The following is a 25,608-nucleotide window of genomic DNA, read 5'->3' on the forward strand; positions in this document are numbered from 1 at the left end:
TTATCAATGTACTGGATGTCAAGTAAAACCATATTTTAAAATTAAGCGGGTAAATCATTCCTCTACCAGTAAATCAACATGTACGCTGCTACAGAATCTAGACTTTAAATTAAAATCGGTATTATGTACAACAGAAGGTCTACCAAGTCCTAAAGCACTTAGGAAATTTTACACACAGTAGAGCCCCTCAGCTGTAAAGTAACTGGGAGGCCGAGTAGTTCGTAACCGGCAGACTTCATAACTTAGAAATCGTGGATGGGAGACGAAAGCAAGCAACCAATAGCAGCCGACAGAGAGAGAGAGAGAGAGAGAGAGAGAGAGAGAGAGAGAGAGAGAGAGGAGAAGCCTCATGGTAAGGAATAAGCTAGAACGAAAAGGTGGCGTAGCCTTCAGAACTTTGGTCGATGAGCGCAGTGGCCTTAATATCTTTCGTCTTTATAACTGAAGTGCTGTACTGTACATGTAAAATTAGCTAGAAACTTGCAACAGGTTACTGGAGTAAGACTGGTTGGTAAGTCTTGTCATTCATAGTTTCTTAAAGGGTCATCAAACGCAGCGCTACTAATAATATTGTTGCTTGGCGGAGACAGTGTTGTCAAACGTGCTTCGTTCGATTTTCAAATCACAGTCTGTCAGTAGTCAGTGTGTTCGGCTCACCTGTTGAATTCAGTTCTGCGCACGTGCGGAGCAAAGTTTTATAAACTGACAAGTGGGTAACACTCATTGTGTCATATTTCATTATGCGTAATAATGAGGCGCAGCCTTATGTAACATCCATCGTTCCTCTTTCTCCAATAAAGGTTGCCCACCAACAACCACTGCCACTGCGCCATGTCAATTGGTTTTCAAGATAGCTGGCTTTCAGATCCAGCATGGTTGGTGAAAGTACCTACAGACCTTCATAGTGCTAAATGTGGATTATGTCCAGGGACCCTCATTAACATCCGTACTATGGGAAGATCAGCTCTTACAAGTCACATGACAAAATCCAAGAAGCACGTCGCGAAAGCAGCTGCCATAAGAAGCACAGCAAGTTTGTATGTCTACACCCGACCGGCAGCGACCGCTTCAACCCAGCAGACAGATACTACTTCCATTAGCAAATCTGCGGATTCAGCTGGGTCAACAACAGTGGTGTTGGCCGCTGGAATTGTTGCGCCTGCGCAGAAGGATGTCACTGCAATGTCAAAACCCGGGTATAAACTGAGAAGAATAGATCGGATGGCAATAAAGGACGAAGTAACAAAGGTGGAAATACTGTGGTGTTTGGAGTGCATCGTTTCACACAAGTCACTGTGTAGTTCTGCGAACGAGATGTTGCTTTTCCCCGCAATGTTCCCCGACAGTGAAGAGGCCAAGAGCATGCATTTACAAAAGGACAAAATTGGTTATATCGTGCAATATGGACTAGCTCCCTTCTTTGAGTCTGAAATTAAATCTGACCTCGTAAACGCATCAAGGATTGTTGTTTGTTTTGACGAATCCTTGAACAAGATGTGCAAAAGAATCCAGATGGACATTTTAGTGCCTTATTGGGACATTAAAAAAAATCTAGTGTGCACCCGTTACTACGCATCCGCTTTTCTAGGCAGTTCGACGGCAGCTAAGCTACTCGAGTCCTTCAAGAAAAAAATTCCCGGCGAAGCAATGAAAAAACTTTTACAAGTATCGGTGGATGGCCCCCATGAACCACGGACCTTGCCGTTGGTGGGGAGGCTCGCATGCCTCAAAGATACAGATAGCCGTACTGTAGGTGCAACCACAACGGACGGGGTATCTGTTGACAAACGTGTGGTTCCTGAAGAGGGGCAGCAGCCTTTTCAGTAGTTGCAGGGGCCACACTCTGGATGATTGATCTGGCCTTGTAACACTAACCAAAACGGCCTTGCTGTTATGGTACTGCGAACGGCTGAAAGCAAGGGGAAACTACAGCTGTAATTTTTCCCGAGGGCATGCAGCTTTACTGTATGGTTAAATGATTATGGCGTCCTCTTGGGTAAAATATTAAGGAGGTAAAATAGTCCCCCCATTCGGATCTCCGGGCGGGAACTACTCAAGAGGACGTCGTTATCAGGAGAAAGAAAACTGGCATTCTACGGATCGGAGCGTGGAATGTCAGATCCCTTAATCGGGCAGGTAGGTTAGAAAATTTAAAAAGGGAAATGGATATTTAAAGTTAGATATACTGGAAGTTAGTGAAGTTCGGTGGCAGGAGGAACAAGACTTTTGGTCAGGTGAATACAGGGTTATAAATACAAAATCAAATAGGGGTAATACAGGGGTAGGTTTAATAATGAATAAAAAAAATAGGAGTGCGGGTAAGCTACTACAAACATCATAGTGAACGTATTATAGTGGCCAAGATAGACACAAAGCCCATGCCTACGACAGTAGTACAAGTTTATATGCCAACTAGCTCTGCAGATGACGAAGAAATTGATGAAATGTATGAGGAGATAAAAGAAATTATTCAGGTAGTGAAGGGAGAGGAAAATTTAATAGTCATGGGTAACTGGAATTCGAAAGTAGGAAAAGGGATAGAAGGAAACATAGTGGGTGAATATGGATTGAGGCTGAGGAATGAAAGAGGAAGCCGTCTGGTAGAATTTTGCACAGAGCATAACTTAATCATAGCTAACACTTGGTTCAAGAATCATAAAAGAAGGTTGTATACATGGAAGAAGCCTGGAGATACTGACAAGTTTCAGATAGATTATATAATGGTAAGACAGAGATTTAGGAACCAGGTTTTAAATTGTAGGACATTTCCAGGGGCAGATGTGGACTCTGACCACAATCTATTGGTTATGAAGTGTAGATTGAAACTGAAGAAATTTCAAAAAGGTGGGAATTTGAGGAAATGGAACTTGGATAAACTGACTAAACCAGAGGTTGTACAGAGTTTCAGGGAGAGCATAAGGGAACAATTGAGAGGAACGGGGGAAAGAAAAACAGTAGAAGACGAATGGGTAGCTCTGAGGGATGAAGTAGTGAAGGCAGCAGAGGATCAACTAGGTAAAAAGACGAGGGCTAGTAGAAATCCTTGGGTAACAGAAGAAACATTGAATTTAATTGATGCAAGGAGAAAATATACAAATGCAGTATATGAAGCAGGCAAAAAGGAATACAAACGTCTCAAAAATGAGATCGACAGGAAGTGCAAAATGGCTAAGCAGGCATGGCTAGAGGACAAATGTAAGGATGTAGAGGCTTATCTCACTAGGGGTAAACAGATACTGCCTACAGGAAAATTAAAGAGACCTTTGGAGAAAAGAGAGCAACTTGTATGAATATCAAGAGCTCAGATGGAAACCCAGTTCTAAGCAAAGAGGGGAAAGCAGAAAGGTGGAAGGAGTATATAGAGGGTCTATACAAGGCCGATGTACTTGAGGACAATATTATGGAAATGGAAGAGGATGTAGATGAAGATGAAATGGGAGATACGATACTGCGTGAAGAGTTTGACAGAGCACTGAAAAACCTATGCCGAAACAAGGCCCTGGGAGTAGACAACATTCCATTAGAACTACTGACGGCCTTGGGAGAGCCAGTCCTGACAAAACTATCATCTGGTGAGCAAGATGTACGAGACAGGCGAAATACCCTCAGACTTCAAGAAGAATATAATAATTCCAATCCCAAAGAAAGCAGGTGTTGACAGATGTTAAAATTACCGAACTATCAGTTTAATAAGCCACAGCTGCAAAATACAAACGCGAATTATTTACAGACGAATGGAAAAACTGGTAGAAGCCGACCTCGGGGGAGATCAATTTGGATTCCATAGAAATGTTGGAACACGCGAGGCAATACTGACCTTACGACTTATCTTAGAAGAAAGATTAAGGAAAGGCAAACCTACGTTGCTAGCATTTGTAGACTTAGAGAAAGCTTTTGACAATGTTGACTGGAATACTCTCTTTCAAATTCTAAAGGTGGCAGGGGTAAAACACAGGAAGCGAAACGCTGTTTACAATTTGTACAGAAACCAGATGGCAGTTATAAGAGTCGAGGGGCATGAAAGGGATGCAGTGGTTGGGAAGGGAGTGAGACAGGGTTGTAGCCTCTCCCCGAAGTTATTCAATCTGTATATTGAGCAAGCAGTAATGGAAACAAAAAGAAAAATTTGGAGTAGGTATTAAAATCCAGGGAGAAGAAATAAAAACTTTGAGGTTTGCTGATGACATTGTAATTCTGTCAGGGACAGCAAAGAACTTGGAAGAGCAGTTGAACGGAATGGACTGTGTCTTGAAAGGAGGATATAAGATGACAATCAACAAAAGTAAAACGAGGATAACGGAATGTAGTCGAATTAAGTCGGGTGATGCTGAGGGCATTAGATTGGGAAATGAGACACTTAAAGTAGTAAAGGAGTTTTGCTATTTGCGGAGCAAAATAACTGATGATGGTCGAAGTAGAGAGGATATAAAATGTAGACTGGCAATGGGAAGGTAAGCGTTTCGGAAGACAAGAAATTTGTTAACATCGAGTATAGATTTAAGTGTCAGGAAGTCGTTTCTGAAAGTATTTGTATGGAGTGTAGCCATGTATGGAAGTGAAACATGGACGATAAATAGTTTGGACAAGAAGAGAACAGAAGCTTTCGAAATGTGGTGCTACAGAAAAATGTTGAAGATTAGGTGGGTAGATCACGTAACAAATGAGGAGTTATTGAATAGATTGGGGAGAAGAGAAGTTTATGGCACAACTTGACAAGAAGAAGGAATCGGTTGGTAGGACATGTCCTGAGGCATCAAGGGATCACAAATTTAGCATTGGTGGACAGCGTGGAGGGTAAAAATCGTAGAGGGAGACCAAGAGATGAATACACTAAGCAGATTCAGAAGGATGTAGGTTGCAGTAGGTACTGGGAGATGATGAAACTTGCACAGGATAGGGTAGCATGGAGAGCTGCATCAAACCAGTCTCAGGACTGAAGACCACAACAACAACAACGTCAACTTCGCGTTCTTAAGGGAACTTAAAAATTTTTTGAAAGAATTTGAAGGAGTAGACACCGTTTTACTGGAAATTGGAACGTGTGGGCTTCACGTTGTTCACGGTGCCTTCAAGTCCGCAATTCAAGAAAGACAGTTCAGTTTTTACGTGCCTTGTACAATCTTTTTAAGGATGTCCCTGCCAGAAGAGCTCTGTATATTTCGACAACGGAATCGGAACTGTTTCCCTTAAAGTTTTGCGCGATTCGATGGCTGGAGAATGTGGAAGTTGCTGAGTGAGCTCTAGTAATGCTTCCGTTTCTGCGAATATTTTTTGGAAAACTGGAAGAAAAAAACAAACCAAAATGTGCTAGCTACAGAGTAGTGGAGGATCACCTCAAGGACAAGTTACTTGGTCCAAAAATTGCCTTTTTCAAAACTCTTGCTGGAGACTTGACACCTTTCCTAAAGGATTTCCAATCCGATTGGCCGCTAGCACCGTTCCTCCACTCTGCTTTGACAGAGATAATGAAGACAACGATGACACGATTTGTCCAGCCGACGATCTCGCAGTCAGTTAATTTGGACAAAGAAGCCAATCTTTTGGGTGTGAACCACGTCAAGATTGGGTTCACCGTCAAGAATGAATTCAGAAAGTGCAGGTCTCTCACAGCACTTGAAATCGCTAAGTTCCGAAGCGAATGCAGAAGAGGAATTATCAAGCTCGTGTCAAAGTTGATGGAGAAATCTCCCTTATACTTTAGGCTGACAAAAGCTGTAAGCTGCTTTGATCCCACAATAGCGTACATGGAGGCTGGTCCCAAACGATTTCATTCCTTTTTACAGATTTTGGTGGAGAGCAATTGGATGGACGGTGTATGTGCCGATAAAGCAGAAGTGCAACACGTTTCTGTTGTAAAGAAGAACTGCAAAACAAAATTCGAAACATTCAACAAAAAGGAGCAACGGCTCTATGAGTTCTGGATGAAATGTCTCAAGAACCAGAATGCAACGTGCCACGAGCTGCAGAAGGCAATGGAAATCGCCCTCACTTTGTCGCACGGTCAAGCAGCTGCGGAGCGAGGATTCTCGGTAAACAAAGAGTGCCTCTTCGAGAATATGAGGGAACAATCTGTAGTGAGCAGAAGAGGTGTACGACGCCGTCAAGACACGGCGGAGTCCAAGGAGTGCCTATAACAAAGTCCCTTATACACTCTGTAAGACACTCACGAGATCGATATGCTGAAGACCTCAAAAATCGAAACGGCGAGTCATCCAGGAAAAAGGATGATCTGACTAAAAGGAAGATTGTTGACGCAGAAATAAGACAGCTTAAAGAGAAGAAGGCAAAACTTGAGGGGGACCATTCAAAACGCTCAGATAGAGCGAGAATCTATTACAGAACGAATCAATGCTCTCGCACACAGCTCCAAGTGAGTTATTCTCCAAGGTCAATTCCTAAATTACAGTATTTGTTGTTAAACATGGTGCTTCCTTCTAAATTATTTGTAGTACTGTCTAATAATAATGAAAATATTTCTTTAATAAAATGTTTTTAAAACAAATGAATATGATAGCGTTATTTATTTTAAACTGCTAACTCCCACTGATGTATATATATATATATATATACATTTCAAACAATAACTTTCGTGATCAAAAAAATATTTGAAAAATAAACCTAATTTAAGAAATAAGTATTAAAATAAAGACCGGAGCTAAAATTTAGCAACACGAAAATCCGAAAACAAAGGACTGTAAAAAATCCACAAAATATTTTATGGAAAAAAAAATCTTATTATTCTAAAAAAATAACAGTAATTAAAGGTCTTTAACAACGATTAAACCACTAGCTTTTGTATTTAAATAAAAAAATAATAAGATCAGAAAAATTGAGGAATGGAAGAGGTAAAAGACATAATTGTCCTTACTGAAAGCAAATTTTAGAGCGGGGAAAATAGTAGCTGCACTTGACATAGGTTTTCGCTCTAAAACTGGACTAATTTCGTACGAGAGCAAGGTACGGATGTCCCGCTACCTGTCGCTTGACTGGTGCTGCCTTCTGTTGTCCATTTATAGGATTAGTTAGAAAGTAGTAGCGAACGTCAGAGCTGTTCGGAGACGAAGATCCAATTCACCGGCAAAAAAAGTAGAAAAGAAGCGAACTGGTATTGCTTTGCATGCCAGAACACTTCATCTTTTCTATACTATAGAAAAGTCGAAGTGCTCTGGCATGAAGAGACTTGTGACATTGCTCAGTAACACATTATTCACTTTTTTTGAAGGTCAATTAAACTTTTTGCCATCGATTGCATAATTTTTTTTATCTATGGAAGAACAACATTAAATATGAAAACTAACTTGAAGCTTGGTCTTTTTTAATGTGTGTTACACGTTAAGTCATATCAAATACAAATGTACGGTATAATTTTAAATAGTGGCATAAATGACTTATCTTCTGGGCCCGAAAAAAGCTTGGTCTTTTTTAATGTGTGTTACACGTTAAGTCATATCAAATACAAATGTACGGTATAATTTTAAATAGTGGCATAAATGACTTATCTTCTGGGCCCGAAATTTTTCTGACAGTATATTTACTAAAAACACATCTACATTACTACTCCAAAATGCAAAATTAAGTGCCTGGCAGAGGGTCATCGAACCACCTTCACATTATTTCTCAACCATTCCACTTTCGAACAGTGTGCGGGAGAAATGAACGCTTGAATCCTCCTGTGCGAGCTATAACTTCTCTTATTTTATCATGATGATCATTTCTCCCTATGTAATTGGGTGCCAACAGAATATTTTTGCAATCAGAGGAGAATGTTGGTGACTGAAATTTCAAGAGACGATCCTACCACAGAGAAAAAGTCTTTGTTTTATTGATCGCCACCTCAATTTGCATATCATGTCTGTGACACTCTCTCCCCTCTTTCATGATAATACAAAACAAACCGCTCTTCTTTGAGTCTTGCCTATATACTCCATCAGTCCCATCTGGTGCAGATCGCATACCACACAGCAATATTCTAGAAAATGGCAGACAAATATGTAAGCAGTCTCTTTAGTAGTCCTGCTGCATTTTCTAAGTGTCCTGTCAATAAATTATAGTTCTTAGTTTGCTTTGCCCACATTATCTATGTGATTATTCCACTGTACATTATTCATAATATTGTACTACCTAAATATTCAATATTTAATTGAACTTACAGCCATTAGATTTGTGTGATTTATTGCATAACCAAACTTTAGTGGATTTCTTTCTGTACTTATGTGAAAAACATCACACTTTTCATTCGTTAAAATCGATTGCCACTTTTCACACCATGTAAAGTCATCCAATGACTAAAAGCAACTGCAAAATGATTTAGGCAAGATCTAAATGACAGCATCATCTCCACACAATCTAAGAGAGCTAAGTTGTTTATGTAGATCAGGAACAGCAGGGAGCCTTGGGGAATGCCAGATATTACTTCTGTTTTACTCGATGACTTTCTTTCAATTACTACAAACTGTGACCTATCTGACAGGAACTCAGGAAACAAGTCGCACAACTTAGGTGATACTCCTCAGGCACGCAATTTGATTAAAAATCTCTTGTGAGGACCAGTGTCAAAATCTTACTGGAAATATGATAACATGGAATCAATCTGACATCTCCTGTTGATAACACTCATTAAATTGTGAGAACAAAGAGTTAGTTGTGTTTCACAAGAATGAGATTTTCTGAATCCATCCTGACTGTCAATATATTGATTTCTTTCAGGTAATTCACAATGTTGAAACACAGTATATGTCCCAAAAGCCTACAACAAATTGGCATTGCTGATACGGATCCACAAGGTTGTCCGTCGGAAGTTTCAGATGAGATTATCTAAAAAACTATACATCGGGTAAAAATAGTGTAAGACAAGTTCGTATGCTCAAAGGTGGACATCAAATGATACTACACGTGAGCCCCAACACCCACCCCCTTGCAATTTCGAGTAATGTTTTTGCTTGGATGTCGTCTATTTGGGAAACAATCCGCATACAATTGCACAGCTGCAGTGTAATTGTTATGGCATTCACCTAAAATTAACATCAGATCAACAATCTCTGTAGGAGGGTAGTGAGCCATGTTTCGCTAAAGAATAATTTACTTTCATCAGTCGATGTTTACAGTTCACAGTCTGAAAGTGAAGTGAATCATTCTAAATAAATCGGAGTCCTTTCCCAATTTTAATGTGTCTTGATTTCAGCGCCATCCGTCAATGGTTTAAAAAATGTTTCAGACAAAACTTGATTACTTTTTTTATGGAGAATCCGAATCTGCAATAAAAAATGGGAGTTCCATTTAAGATTTAAAAGTGCCCCTACCCCACCCAAGGGGCAAGACGCTATAATTAAGATTATGCTTATCCATTACGGATATTTTAGAACCGTGACTGTATATTAATGTAAATAAATTATACAAAACTGCAACCAGTCACTTTTTCATCAATAATGCTTTATTACATTAACCGGTTTTCGAACCCTTTCAGGTTCATCTTCAGATGATTTCGGCAGAATCCGGGAAGTTACATCATTACTGGTAGTAGCATAATGCTGGGTGCTGGTTCTATGGCAGAAAGATGGGTCACACTTCAATGTATCACCATGACTATACCTTATCTTTCGATATCGATGTAAATTTGGTTTTTACTTACTGCGACAGTATAAGCGGCTTTTTTCGTATCTGTCTGCCTCCATTTTGATGTCCAGAACACTTTCACACGAACTATATTAGTTCACACTTTAACAGTGACACTTTACCAGCATCCAGCATGCGCTTTACAACTGTTGCTTATAACAAAGATCTTGACAGAGAGATATATGGCATAAGCCTACTTTGTACAGAGATGTAATTTGTTGTTCTTTACATGTGTTAAAGTCGATATGGGCAAGTTTTTTCATTAGAATGTTGATAGCATGAGAGCACTAGAGAAAATAATAGTAAACTACTACAAGAATAAATTTCAGGTGATCTGTTATGTTATTTCTATTTGTATGTTACAGGCAGTTTTTTTAATATACTACCACAGAATAAGACATGTACCATATCTCTAAATGTTAAAGCCCTCCATTGCTAACATAAATCAGTACTTAATACATATTAATTCTAGCTGGAACAAACATAAGCTGCCTTTACCAATATCCCAGATCCCTCTAATGTTAGAATAAAAATAAGTCAACAGTTAAAGAATCTTTTGTTCATGATGTTTTTTAAAATATTAAATGTGCAGCCATTCAAACAGCTTTAATCCATTACAAACACTTTAACTCTTATACATATACCTTTAGTTAAAATAAACAAAATCTGCTCTTGATAATACTCCAGATCACGTTAACGTAACAACAGAAATAAGCCAACATTTCATCTGAAGATTTGTTATTAATTTAAATATACAGGTCCTAGTCATACAGACAACTGCACCTCACTGCAGAACCAATAACTCTGTATTATTGTTTCCTAGGGATTCATGTAAAAAAAAAAAACTGCCTGTAACATACAAATAGAAATAACATAACAGATCACCTGAAATTTATTCTTGTAGTAGTTTACTATTATTTTCTCTAGTGCTCTCATGCTATCAACATTCTAATGAAAAAACTTGCCCATATCGACTTTAACACATGTAAAGAACAACAAATTACATCTCTGTACAAAGTAGGCTTATGCCATATATCTCTCTGTCAAGATCTTTGTTATAAGCAACAGTTGTAAAGCGCATGCTGGATGCTGGTAAAGTGTCACTGTTAAAGTGTGAACTAATATAGTTCGTGTGAAAGTGTTCTGGACATCAAAATGGAGGCAGACAGATACGAAAAAAGCCGCTTATACTGTCGCAGTAAGTAAAAACCAAATTTACATCGATATCGAAAGATAAGGTATAGTCATGGTGATACATTGAAGTGTGACCCATCTTTCTGCCATAGAACCAGCACCCAGCATTATGCTACTACCAGTAATGATGTAACTTCCCGGATTCTGCCGAAATCATCTGAAGATGAACCTGAAAGGGTTCGAAAACCGGTTAATGTAATAAAGCATTATTGATGAAAAAGTGACTGGTTGCAGTTTTGTATAATTTATTTACATTTGCTATAATTAAGATTTGACATCTTCAATGAGGGCAAATGGAATAAGCCTAGACAAGAAACAGAAAATCCGAAAGTAATGTCAACAGTGATATAATTTATGATGTGGAGAGGCCTTGATATGAGATATTTACATAGGCTGCATCAACAGTGAACAACTATGGCATAATGCCATACGTGCTAGAAAATGAAAACGTGCACTTGAAATGCAGCGAACAGGTGAAACTAGCCAGTACTGTGGAATTAAACATTTCGTTTCAAATACATTGACTGCCTCTGCGGAAAAGGTTAACAAAAGTCAAATTTCTTTAGCAAACAGACAAAACTAACTTCATTGTTCCGCAAGCCGATTAATGCTTGACTGTCAGAAAGGTGGTAATAAAATAAAATCTGAAACTAATGACATATTTTAGCCTTCGTAATAATGTGAATGTGTTTTAATTCACTTGATAGCTCCCAGCCACAGATATCCGTTTTGTTTTCATTTGACGTGACAGTAAACGAAGGAGAAACAGCAAAATCACTAAATGTAAACACGGATCATGTGGAGACACCCACTATAGCTCAGACTGCTCTGCGCATCAATAATAAAAAAAAAACGAATTTTCAAAATATGTTCACCTCGTAGCGCACATCTTTCTGAAAAGTCTGAAACATAAAACATATGTATTCGAGGAAATGTAAGACATATTATTTGGTCTTAAGTATGCCAAAGTGCAGTGCCATGCCTCTTCATAAAGCATTTTTCTACCGCACGTCCAAATTATATTCAGGAGAGTGGAAACTGAAATGTCCTGTGGTGCCTCTCCTGCTCCCAGTCGGCCAGTTTGTCAGCCTGCCCCTCTTAAAAAAAATCTCGCTATTAATAGCAGATGGGATTATTTGTAATCGAGAGAACAAGAACTCTTCAGAAAATCTGAACTCTTTATTGCCTATTAGTTAATAACTTGCTGTTTTGTGTGACATAAAATTAAATATAGGATATATAAAACCAATACTGACAAGAGATAAGCAAGAAATTACACATTTTTTCAAACCATAGCTCCAAGCATTTTTTTCTCTCTAACCATGCTACAACTTTACATGGCGTGCTATCCTTTCTGCGAAAGAATCTGTTACCTCAGCATAGAGAGCTGCACTAAACCAGTCTCAGGACTGAAGACCACAACAACAACAACAACAACAACAACAAACACATCAAAGTTCGTCAAGCGTTTTGCTACATGAAAAATCGAAGTGTCGTTATCTAATACTGAAAAAGCTGTTAATAGAAGTAATACCCAAGACTGGTATGGCTTCTCGATCTGATTACGTCTATTTTGTCACTGTCTGCTAGATAAAACAAAATAGGCCTTTCTAGTATGGCAGCAATTTTGTAACACACCAAATAAATGAGACTGTTTTGGCACAAATGGCCATGTTTATATCACAACAGAATATAATCCACGAAGTACCAACATCAAATGCTTATTAGGCCTACTACAAGCAAAAAGCTTTATGTTAGGAAACAGTTTTACGTTTGATTCATATGCACCAGCTTCTCAAGCATGAGATCGAAAAGTAGTATTACGTAATTTTTATATAAATTTGGATTCGTCTTATTCTTCCATAATTTGTGTAATGTCTCCGTTTCTTCTCCTTCCTCGTTCTAACAATCTTGTCAGCAACAATTCTGTAGCCGGCCGGAGTGGCCGAGCGGTTCTAGGTGTTTCAGTCTGGAACCGAGCGACCGCTACAGTCGCAGGTTCGAATCCTGCCTTGGGCATGGATGTGTGTGATGTCCTTACGTTAGTTAGGTTTAAGTAGTTCTAAGTTCTAGGGGACTGATGACCTCCGATGTTTAGTCCCATAGTGCTCAGAGCCATTTGAACCAACCCATTCTGTAGCTATTGCTGCCATTGTCAAAATTTGTTCGCCGATTAAGTTCACTAACCCTGTCAGAATCACAGGTTTAGTCATCCCGCAATTATTTTCCGGTTAGGTGTTATTAAGTGTTCGAACAACACGTTTTCCGCGTTACTTCCAGAGTAGAACTTACGCGGCTGCTAGCCGGGGACTGTACTAGTGTAGCGATCTACCAAAAAATTTTCTGTCAAAATTTCATTTTCTTGGATACACCGAGAAGATAATACGTAATGTTTCTCACCTGTTATCCCTTTTAGTCGTTTATTTCCATTCTGGTAGTCTGAATCTATGGATTTTGCTAGTAATTATAAGAATGCTCATCATTCGCAAACCCAATCAACCACAAAATCAGACAGCGATTGGCATTCATTCGTTCGGCTTTACTCCCTCAGTTCGTATTGCCCCGCCCCCTTTTGTCTGCGGAAAGTTTATTTCTAGATGCGACGAGGATTCTCCTGACAGAGACATCATGTACACTATGCATGCATTCAAAAATTAACTTATGATTCATTCAGAAATCAACTTAAAACGTGTTCAAAAATGTTCAAAAACCAACACGGAAGCGTTTCAAAATCATATGAATAATCGATAGACAAACGTGCGCTGGATGCTAGGCGCTTTGTGAAACAAGTTTTTTTTCATCAAGAATATGAATTTGGCGCCCCCTTTTCCCGGTAGCATCTAGCTGCTTGCTGTGACTGCTCGCACAGCCACCAGCCACATTCCTGTAGCCAGAGTCCGTGCATAACTGCTAAAACAAATTGAATGTAAACAGTTGCGACTTCAAGCTCATTGGAGGCAATTTGTTGTTATGAAGCACTGCATAGTCTTCCTAAAGCCTTTGACACATTTTCAATTGTCAGACACTTGCATGAGCACTGTGTGTCGTTTTGTATGTGGCGCATTTCCTTTGCAATTTAAGTTATTTTCATTTTTTTTTCTCGTTGATGTATTATTGTTGAAGTATTACTCTGCAGTAGCGGGATACAGTAATATTTGTTGGAGTATCGGTTCTTACCAGTCAAAATCACAAAAATTTACTGAAAACTCAAACAATAAAAAATTCCCGGAAATCTAAAAATATCCCGGGTTTTTACCGGTTTTCTCCTGGATGAAAAAATTCCCGGGTTTTTCCCGGATCTTATACACCCTGTAACTAATGAACTGGGATGGTAATGTGTGTGTCGTGGTCTTCAGTCCTAAGAATAGTTTGATGCAGCTCTCCATGCCACTCTATCTTGTCAAGCCTCTTCATTTCAAATTTTGACTCCTCATACTTCCATTCAATACCAAACTGGTGGCCCCTTGACATCTCAGAATGTGTCCTATCAACCAATCCTTTCTAGTCAGGATGTATCACAAATTTCTTTTCTCCCCAATTTAATTCAGTATCTCATTAGTTACATGATCTACCCACCCAATCTTCAGCATTTTGCTGCAGCATCACATTGCAAAGGCCTCTTCTTGTCTAAATTGTTTATTGTTGAATTTTCACTTCCATATGCGGCTACACTCCCTACAAATACTTTAAGAAAAAGACTTCCCAACACTTTAGTCTTTATTCAGTTTTAGTAAATTTCTTTTCTTCAAAAACACTTCTGTTGCCACTGCCAGCTTACATTTTATATACTCTCTACTTCAGTCATCATCAGTTATTTTGCTGCCTAAATAACAAAACTCATCTACTATTTTAAGTCTCTCATTTCCTAATCTAATTCCCTCAGCATCTCCTTTTTTAATTAGACTACATTCCATTATCCTTGGTTTGCTTTTGTTGATGTTCATCTTATGTACTCTTTTCGAGACACTGTCCATTCTGCTTAACTGCTCTTGCAATTCCTTTGCTGTGTCAAACAGAATTACAATGTAATCGGCAAACCCCAACGATTTTTAATTTCTTCTCCCTGAACTTTAATTCCTAATCTAAATTTTTCTTTTGTTTCCTTTACTGTTTTTCCAATAAACAGATTGACTGACATTGGTAATAGGCTACAGTCCTGTCTCACTCCCTTCTTCACTTACATACCCCTCAACTCATAACTGCTGACAGGTTTATGTACAAGTTGTCAATAGGCTTTCACTCCCTGTATTTTATCCCTGCTATCTCCACAATTTTGAAAACGACATTTCAGTCAACACTGTCAAAAGTTTTCTTTAAATCTACAAATGCTATAAATCTAGATTTGCCTTTCCTTAGCCTATCTTCTAAGAGAAGTCTTATGGTCAGTATTGCCTCGCATGTTCCTACATTTCTCTGGAATATAAACTGATCTTCCCCAAGGTTGGCTTCTACCAGTTTTTCCATTCTTCTGGAAAGAATTTGTGTTAATATTTTGCAACCATGACTTATCAAACTCATAGCTTGATAATATTCACACCCGTGAGCCCCTGCTTTCTTTGGAATTGGAATTATCACATTCTTCTTGAAGTTGAGTGTTATTTTCTCTGTCTTATATACCCTAGACACCATGTGGGATAGCTAGTTTTGTCTTGGCTGGCTCTCCCAAGGACATCGGCAGTTCTAAGGGACTGTCGTCGTCTACTCCAAGGCTCTTGTTTCAGCTTAGGTCTTCAACACTGTCAAATTCTTCTCACAGTGTCATATCTCCCACTTTCCCTTTACTTACTCCCTCTTCACTTTCTACAATACTGCCTTCATATTAATTTCCCCCTTCTATAACAGCTCTATATATATTCCTTCCACCTTTCCGCTTTCTCTATTTTGCTTAGTGCTGGTTTTCTACCTCAGCTCTTCATATTTGTACAGCTGCTTCTCTTTTCTCCAAAAGCTGCTGTAAATTTCCTTTGGGTGGTATCTACCTCTCCTCTAGTTATGTGTGCTTCTAAGGACTTACATTTGTCCTCTAGCTATTTCTATTTAATCATTTTCCACTTCCCGTCAATCTAATTTTTTGGGCATTTCTCTTTCGCCTGCTTCCTTTGCTGCACTTTTATATTTTCCCCTCTTCATCAATTAAATTCAATAAATATATCCTTTGTTACCTAATGATTTCTAATAGATCTTGTCTTTTCATCTATTTGATCCCCTGCTGCCTTCACTGTTTCATATATCAAAGCTATCCATTCATCTTCTCCTGTATTCCTTATCCCTGTTCTAGTCAATTGTTGCCCAATGCTCCCCCTGAAACCCCCAACAACCTCTGGTTCTTTAACGTATCCAGGTCCCACCACCTCAATTTCCTGAACTTTTGCAACTTCATTAGGTCCAATTTACAGTTCATAGCCAGTAAATTGTGACTGAATCCCCATATACCCCTGGAAATTACTAACAATTTAAAACCTGGTTTTGATACCTCTGTCTTATTACTGTACAATCAATTCGAAACCTTCCAGTGTCTCCAGATATCTTCCATGTATACAAGTTTCCTTCACAATTCTTAAACCAAGTGTCAGCAAAGAATAAACTATGCTCTGTGCAAAATTCTAGCAAGTGGCTTCCTCTTTAATGCCTTTCCTCTAGTCCATATTCACCAACAATTTTACTCCTCTTACTTTTCTTACTATCGAATTCCAGTTCCCCATTACAAGTAAATATTCACCTCCTTCAACTATCTGAATTACTTATTTTCTCTCATCATACATTTCTTCTGTCTCTTCATCATCTGCAGAGTTGGTTGGCATATAAACTTGTACCACTGTGGTGGGTGTTGGCTTTGTGTCTATCTTGGCTATGATAATACGATCACTACAGCTTGCCAGCATTCCTATTTTCTTATTCACTATTAAATCTCCCCCACATTACCGCTATTACATTTTGTATTTATAACCCTGTATTCACCTGACGTAAAGGTGGTGATATGTTACATAATTACTGAGCACAGAGGGCACAGGCATTGTCAGCTGCAATGGCATACTAATGCAATGTGACCACACATTATAACATTGTTAAAGAAATCTAATTAAAAAAGTGGACCTCAGCTACATATGATGTCAAATGTAATCTATTACAGTCAGAAATGTTACACTTATTAAAATATTCAGGGCTATTATTTAGCAACAACATAGTATCCTGGAATACTTTAATATTTGTGACATGGATGAGTAATAGCCACATATATTTTAGTAAGTGTAAAACATGCCACACATCAAAAAATACACAAATAGCTCATGTTGTTCACCCGATGCGAAACCAACGTTGAAACATGCCAAGTGCTTACAAAATGGTACTATTTCCATAGAGGCCACTTGAGTTACTATACATACTAACAACATTTCTACAAAAGTAGCATTTGTGAGCATTAGTGTTTCACTTCCTTTTAATGAGCAAACCAATCTAATCATGAATATGGTAGGCCTAAATGAAATAGAACTACAGTGGAACTTCGATTTTACATTCTCCGATTTTACATTTTTCGCGATTCTACACCAAAAATTCATAGCCCCTGTGAAAAACCAATGAGATCAATGCTAAAAATTTCCCAGTTTTACATTTCTTCCTCGTAAGGTTTACCTTGAGTCTTCGTTCTTACTCAATATCTCACTTGACTTTGTCCAGTTTTCTTCCTATTGGCTTTTGGTGTGACTGAACAAGTTACAAGTGGCTCAAAAGACAGATGGTTTGCAGCAGTAATCGAAAAATGAGACACTCAACACAAAGTGCTCCGGAATGAGCCAATACATGATGAAGGGGCCCAGCCACCGCCTTTACTTATGCCACTTGTAACTCAGTCTCATCTTTATGCATATATTTCTGATGTACTGTATTCAGCAACAATATCAATTGTCAATCTTTTAAATTCAAACACAGATTCTTAAAGAATATGCTCGGTCATAATCGAAGAAACGATGCCTCCTTTCTGGTTAGTGAAATCCTATTGGCTTGCGACCTGTTAAGTCATCAAATAGCCAACGCAGTCAGCACGCCACAATAACACATGAAAAATGAGCTCACCTATTGGATGAATGGAGAGGGGGAGTGGCCCTTCAGTGACAGGAGTACAAGTACAGGTGAAAGCATTTTGTGAAGTGTTGAAAATATACTTTTCATGCAGATGAGTGCTATGACAGAGATGTCACACAGAAATAGAACAAGGGTTCTGTTATAGCACATTTTAAAGACTTTTGTGTTCAAAATAGGGCACGATACAGTCACAACTACACACACTACTCATTTATATACTTTGCACCACACACCATACACTCTACATCGTAAAGATTGGCAGCAGTGATAGTGGGCATGAAGCAAAACTGTAGCATCTGAAATTTCTTTAAAATTTACATTTTACACAGTGCAGAGAAATTCACTAAGCCGTCTTCTAACAAGCTTGTAATGTCAGTTGGGAAGTAAACTCATTTTTTCATGTCTATGTTTCTCTCATCAAGCCTAAAATAACACTTTAATAGTGGTGAACATATGAAGTGTGGCTCATAAGAAAAACATTAAACAATAACAGCAATGGTGACAAAGTATGTCATTAAGTGAATGTCAGCATTTATACTTATGGTTTAACCACTTTGCTGCTCTGATGTTTTCATCAATTTTTGCTTTTTTCTGAGTGAGTACAAAGAATAATCTCTCAAAAATGCATGTTTTGAACATATTTGTAATTGTATCATGTCGGAAAACAGCTCAATTACCTTGTACACAGATACCAATTCCAATTTTTTGTTCGTTTTTACTTGCTGTCATACATCTGCGATTTTTTAAGAACTGATGAAATTCATTGCCACAAATTATTGTATAAACATTATAGTGTATGTTTCATTTCCTCCATTTAGCAGATTTTATACAAAGTATTGGAGAGGACTGCAATTTTTCAACCATGTATGCCAATTACATGTGTTTTTGCTCATATTTTGGTATCCTCAATTCTGCATTTTCCTCAATTTTGAGATTTTAAGTCTGGACTGCACTGGAATAGGGGTTTTACTGTAGTTACAGTGACAATCCTCTTTCATAAATGTGGTTCAGTCCAGACTGAAGTGTCTTACTGTCCTTGTATGGCTACTGTTTGAAAAGTGACTGTATTTACTCTAGCTCTAGGTATCATCTACACTAGGTCTAGTGAAAAAACTGAAAATCCCTTCTTATAGCTTTCCCCCTAGTGTTCCAAGATCAGTGTTAACTTATTCCACACAATGCTTGATCCATACTGGTCAGAGAGTCAGGAATAGCATTCACAAAATGCACCTGAAATTATCTGCTACTAAATAACTGAGAGAAGGAAAGATCCTTAGAGTTAATTATCCATTCAATCATTAAATCTGTAGACCGGCTACTGATTTAAGACAAAAGAAAACAACATTCATCTAAAGAAATTCATTTTACAACTGCAGCTGGATCTTCAAGTTGACTCAACAGTGGTAGCATCTGACATAATGATGAGTGTAAGTTGGGGCATCAAAATATTGTGTCAACTTGACTTGGGACCCCAGCTGCTAACCAAAGAATAGTATCACAAGATGTTTCACTAGGACAGCCTCCAAAGTCACTTGGGAAATCTAAAAATGGCAGAATGAGGATTTGAACCACAAACCACCAAGATGCTAGTTCATAGTGCCAAACACTACACAACCTACTCAGGATTGAATAACAGAGAAAATATCTTAACTACTAATTGCACCTCACATCAATGATAATGTGATATTTACCACGATTTTTAGTAGACTGAGTCTAAATCACATGTAACATGTTTCTTGCAGAATCTTTCTGGAAACAGACACTGCACAGTAATCATCTATAGGAGCAGGTTCCACATTTATGTTCGCTTATGTTTAGTCAGTAAATACACATGATTCTTTCAAAAAGAGGACATGCCATCAACAACAAAACTGATCAGAGATTAGACACTTTGTACTATCAGAGTAAGATCCAAAGAGTATTCTTCAAGAAATTAATGACCTCATGTGGATTAGCAGTTCAAAAGAAAATTAAAAACATACATCATTAGCCACTCATTCTACAAATTACTGTACCCAGTTACCTGGATTCATGGACTGAAAATTCTTGTTAGCTGTAAGACAAGAAAAGTGATATCTCTCTCTCTCTCTCTCTCTCTGTGTGTGTGTGTGTGTGTGTGTGTGTGTGTGTGTGTGTGTGTGTGTGTGTGTGTGTGTGTGTGTGTGTGTGTGGAGGGGGGGGGGCATGTACATATGAAATTATTGTGAAGATGGGCATCACTGAAACACATCACAGTAACAATTACAGTAGTAATAAAAGAGAACTCTTGAAAGTTTTGGAGCATTGAGTATTTTTTGTGTAGACTGTTCTGCAACCTCGACAAACTGTGTTAAATGCATAGTGTTGTAATAAGATCCACAAGACCTGTTTACTCTATTTCAAGTGATGGATCATTCTCAGGTAGTACTTTACAAGATCTTAAACATTATTTTTCCAAAATTTGAGAAATACGATTTACAAACATTTTTTTTTTTTAATATTTGAAATATTACATTTAATATCTTATAACATATCACTTGGAAACAAACTTCGGCTCAAAATGTAGTAGGAAAAAAAAAAGTCTGCTCTGGTCGATCTTGTTACAACAGTGTGCATTGCATACAAGTTTTACAGCCATTCAGAGATGCAACTGAAGATCTTTTAAGCTCTAAAAGAAGGCTATCTAAAGATCAGAAGGTTCTCTACCTCGACTATGCTGATATGTAGTATAGCCGAAGGTCTAGGTAAGGTTTGAAGGTGATAATCTCATTGCGAGTTACTGAAGCCAATGAATGAAAATGCAGAAAATAGCTTATGGTAATAAAATTACATTTAGCACAGCCTAATGTTAAATCGCACCACATAAGGAGCATTTAGCCATACGTAATGCACTTTTCATCATAAAAATTGAAACTGCAAAATAAATTCAGAATAGATATTGGTCATGTCTCTGATCAGTATTTTGATGTGTATCATGTACATACCTACTGCACACAAAGTACAAAAAATGCAAGGAATGAGGAGGGTTGGGAGGGGGCACTACATAATCTTCACCTCACTGGTTACCTTTACACCTTCCATTTAATGAATCACCTATAACGTTCATAATTACTGGTAAGTGAACAGTAGATAACACTGCTCAAGCCAGCACCAACCTAATAATGATGATACTGTCAAGGATTATTTCATAAATCATTAATTTCATGCTATTTTGTTATATTGCAGCATTGCAGGAGAACTATGACTTATGTGATACAGTACAGATTATTTCCAGAGTCAGTCTTTCACTCTTCAACTGAGCATACACTATTTTGGAATACCCGACTAGAAAAAAAACTGTGTTGGGCTGGGGCTCAAACACAGAGCATTGTCATTTGTGGACAATGCTCTTGCTGACCAAGCTACCAAGCATGGTACACAGGAACCCTCCTCACAGCTTCAATTCTTCCTGTATCTCTTACCCGCTTTTCAAATTTCACAGAAACTCTGATAACATTGAGAGGCTAGCACTCCTGGAGAAAAGATATCAAAGGAAAATGGCTTAGCCATGGCCTAGATGATTGTTTCCAGGATGAATCCCAACCTAGCAGCACTAGCTTCTATGAAGTGTGGAAAGTAGAAGAGAGGTATGTTCAGAATTGACTGACAGTGGGTCATAAGTTGTGCCCAATTTACTAACTGCAACTTTCAAAAGTATTTATTCTCTTACAATTACAATGCATGAAACTACTACTTAAAAAAAGGGGGGCAAATTACTATGATTCCAGAAGTGCCCTCTGCCCCCCCCCCCCCCCCCCCCACACACACACACACACACACACACACACACACACACACACACACACACACACACACACACACACACACACACACACACACACACACACACACACCATCACATGGCTCGTGAAATATACATGTACAAGGTTCTGGGTTTTAGTTGTCCAGCACAATTTAATCAGGCAAAAGGTTTTGGTTCACTTTATTAATAAACATGATTACTAGCTGTAAATGGAAAGTTCTTGAGAAGGGTTACATACTTAACCACTCAAAGCATAAGTTGCCCTATGATAGACAGAAACAAGTTTGAAATAAGTGCCAAGTCAGATTAATGACTGCTTTACTTTGGATAACTACTTACTCATAGCCGCTGCAATACACGCCTCACTTATATGTGCGTTATGCACAATCCATCGCCTTCATAGTTATTGCACAAACGTACAACATTTTATACGAAAATGCTTTTACCCCAAGTATGATACTTGTGAAGTATACCGATAGTTATTGCATGCTATTACGTGTCAAGTTTCCAAAAGCTGCAAATCAATAATTTGTGCAAAAAATATATATAAAATAGAGCATCACCTGTGTTATGAAATTTTTGACTTTGGTACCAAACCATAAATTAGCTACATGTTAATTTCAGCTATATATGCTTTCATTGAAGCTGAAAGTGAGTATTCACATAACTTCTTGTAAAAAAAACGAATCCGCCAGCAGTCATAATAACTGAATTTTGATTAAGGACGATAGCTTACCCATTGTGTTTTCGTAAACCTTTGTAATACCCACTTGTTTTCAAAATGTCAGTTTACCACTCGAACTCCCGCTACCAGAGATACCAGTCACAAAAACATTCATCGGATCATCGCTGGTATGGCGTCCTACAGCAACGCCAACACTTCAGAACATGTGCTGTAGTCGAAACACGTAATAGAAAAGATCAGACTTATAAAGTAACCTGCATTGTTAGATTTATCTCGTAGCGTAGAATGTGACTGTTTACTGTAAACAAAATAACCCCTGAGTGTTTTATAATTAGAGCTATAAGAAAAATCATACACATATACTGAAATGACATGCAGATAGTATTTTGTTTCGGTCAGTAGTTGATGTATCAGAGATTAGTTGAAAGCTACTTGTAGGTACTAGGTAGCGTCCTTGTTTTGCCTAACGTGTAAGTGAGTTTATGATTTTTAATTTTTAAGAAATTTATTCTGGATAGTAGCAGAAAAGTGCATGAATATATTCGTATCCTGAATATTTTTCCATTTATTACATAATACGTCCTTTTTCATTGCTTCGGTAAGCCATGTTCTGCCGGGTGTCCAAGACACTTGATAAAGCCATTATTAGTAGAGGGTATATAGTCTAGATTGTTTTTCATTGAATTCTATTTGATAGGTGTAACGCGGAATAGGATTACGTAATAATTTCACGTGCTTATTGTAGCTCTAATCACAGTCTATATGGCTATTAATCAAAAAGGATTAAGTTGTTTGCTATAGGGCGCGCGAAATCATGATTATTTAATGACGCCAAATGAATTAGTGCAGTACGAGTGCCTGTTTGATTTGGACGTATTACTTATAACATTGCTCTAAGTAAGTTAATTCCTAATTTATTTCACCTAGGTTTTAGTTTAAATGTAGTGTTTTGTATGTCTGAGTATCGCACTCCTGACAATCGCCATTATTTGGAACTTACCACTATGTTAACAAGTTAAATTAATTTCATTTTGAAAACACGGCTTCTAGACGTTGACAGAGTCCGTTTATTTTAAAAATCTTTACATGCAATAAAAATGTCAGTAATGAAACTCAAATATATGGTTTGCCCACTAACAATAGTAAATTATTTACGGCAGAAGTCAAGCAGAAACTATTCAGATTGATTTTTAAGACCTTCATTATTTGCTGGTACCTTTAATTTACAGCGATTGCCTGCCAGTGCAGACCCGTTGTAAATAGTGGCGGCTGCTTTTGTTCCCACGTTTTATTTCTGTACTGCTACTGTTATCTCCAAATTGTGCTTAATTCTTCATACAGTATTTATAGTATACCAATTTTTTTTAACATTTTTGTACATGAAGTTTGAGGATGGACAGATACCAGCACAGAATGTCTATGTGTGTGTAATGAATGTTTTATGCATATGTGGGGATTGCTCCAGAAAATTACTCGGGCTAACGGAAACGTCCGATTCCAGCCGTCTGCTTTGACCAATGACGTCACCAATATGGCGGGAACGACCATTGACAACAATTCCCATATCGCAACTATGACGTCATAAGGTAAACAAGACAACAAACACAAAAATAGATCAAAAACTATCAAATACATATTCCTCCAAAAATACAATGAAACTAATAGGACAAGCTAGGGAAATTGAGTGTTTTTGGGTGGGGACAAACTAAAAATAAACACACCCCACTAAACCAAACGATAAAATAAAACTACCACAACCTTCCCTAAATCTAAAAACAACATCCACTGGAATCGAACACTTCCCTTGAACTATATAGTTCAACAGAAACTACAGATACCAAATCATGAAACCCATAACTACAACCACGTACACAATCATCACTACCTCAAAAAAACACAACAAAATTGGAATCAATCACTTCTCCACCTGTTATCCTTATGACATCTCCACATATCCCTGATCCGAGACTCTGGAACTTTAGTAAGCCTCATTTCTTCACGACAAACTGAACACTTCATGACATTCAGCCAACAGGCCTAATAGCTGAAGGAATTTTATTAGAGACGACGCACTGTCCCCCATCATCGCCAACAACCAAAAACTGTTGATCTTGTCAGTCATATGCACACCTACCGAAGACATAAACAAAGCGATTTACCAAAATTCACACACGACGAACAGAAAAAAAACTACAATAACGTGGACATAACAAAACCAAAATCGTTAACTCACTGCAAAATATTTTGCTGAAAGATAACAAACTAACCATAAACACACCACCAGAGAGAACCACCGACCACAACAGTATGCCACCTATAAACACACCATACACGCAAACTAAACCAAAAACATCACCTAACACACAGCACACAAACACGCCACCAGAAAGCACCACCGATCATATCAAAAAGACACCTACAAACACGAGACTCTCACAAACTAAACTCTGCACCGTTTTGATGTCACGGATCAAAGTCGAAGGGTGGAATCGGACGCTTTGGTTAACCCAATTATTCCGTATGATATCAATCAATGGATGAATGCCAAGTAATTCAGTTTTCTAACATTTTTGTCACCAGGATCAGCAGTAACATGTAGAGCCATTGTTGCTTTGCTAAAGTGTTCTTAGATGTATAGAGTGTGTGTGTGTGTGTGTGTGAGAGAGAGAGAGAGAGAGAGAGAGAGAGAGAGAGAGAGATTTCAAGTTCTGACCAATACACACACACACCCGAATTCTGAACAATTAGTTCTACATATTTCTTTTTTCCCCATACTGCATTGTTTTTCTTATAGTAGGCTGTATTTTACCTTATAGCCCCTATATTGTTGAATGAATGGTGTAGTTGAGTGATGGACCATTTACCGACAATCTATCAGTAATACTTCTGAATACTTCATTTATTGCTCCTTCGGTTTCATAGCTGCTCTATTGTTTCAGTGCACGAGTGTATGACGTAGTAATTGGAGTTGGTTAGCAACTGGCTATTCATTGCTAGTTAAACATTCCTCTGATTTTTCAGTATATTAACTTAGTTGTCAGGTGGACATGCATGTGATGCAGCAGCAAGTTTTGCAATACCATATTCAGTAATTCCATTTCCAAGATTTATTTATTTTTTAATCACATGGACTGCAGCAAAAATTTCTTTGGTCCATTTCTCATCTGTTCACAAGGCTGTAGGTAGTGCCCACTTCCACTTCATTTTAATTTTTGTCAGTCTTCCACTTGTTTTTGTGGCTCATGAATTACAAAAA

The 25,608-nt window shown here is 38.1% G+C and overlaps 2 protein-coding genes across 13 annotated transcripts in view; one reads left to right on the forward strand and one right to left on the reverse strand.

Moving 5' to 3' along the window:
• The window catches only part of LOC126188953 (uncharacterized), a 267,426-nt gene extending 244,886 nt beyond the window's left edge, over positions 1 to 22,540 (reverse strand). For all 3 annotated transcript variants that reach the window (XM_049930709.1, XM_049930710.1, XM_049930707.1), the window contains exon 1: positions 22,404 to 22,540. In XM_049930709.1, coding sequence (XP_049786666.1) covers positions 22,404 to 22,407 — 4 coding nt within the window. In that variant the 5' untranslated portion in view covers positions 22,408 to 22,540. The remainder of the gene's footprint in view (positions 1 to 22,403) is intronic.
• Positions 1 to 25,608, forward strand: part of LOC126188951 (RNA-binding protein EWS-like) — a 169,453-nt gene that overhangs the window by 60,419 nt on the left and 83,426 nt on the right. The window contains exon 2 of one of the 10 annotated variants that reach the window (XM_049930703.1): positions 23,050 to 23,249. The exons of 6 other annotated variants lie outside the window; for them this stretch is intronic. Coding sequence is in view for 1 of the 4 variants with exons in the window: in XM_049930696.1 (XP_049786653.1) it covers positions 22,556 to 22,575 (20 nt within the window). In the remaining 3 variants the exon portion in view is untranslated. Of the gene's footprint in view, positions 1 to 22,517; positions 22,576 to 22,608; positions 22,823 to 22,955; positions 23,250 to 25,608 lie in introns of those variants that run through there. 3 more of the 10 variants (XM_049930696.1, XM_049930698.1, XM_049930704.1) reach the window with 3 other exon arrangements.

This window comes from Schistocerca cancellata, chromosome 5 (assembly GCF_023864275.1).
Source record: "Schistocerca cancellata isolate TAMUIC-IGC-003103 chromosome 5, iqSchCanc2.1, whole genome shotgun sequence".
NCBI lineage: Eukaryota > Metazoa > Arthropoda > Insecta > Orthoptera > Acrididae > Schistocerca > Schistocerca cancellata.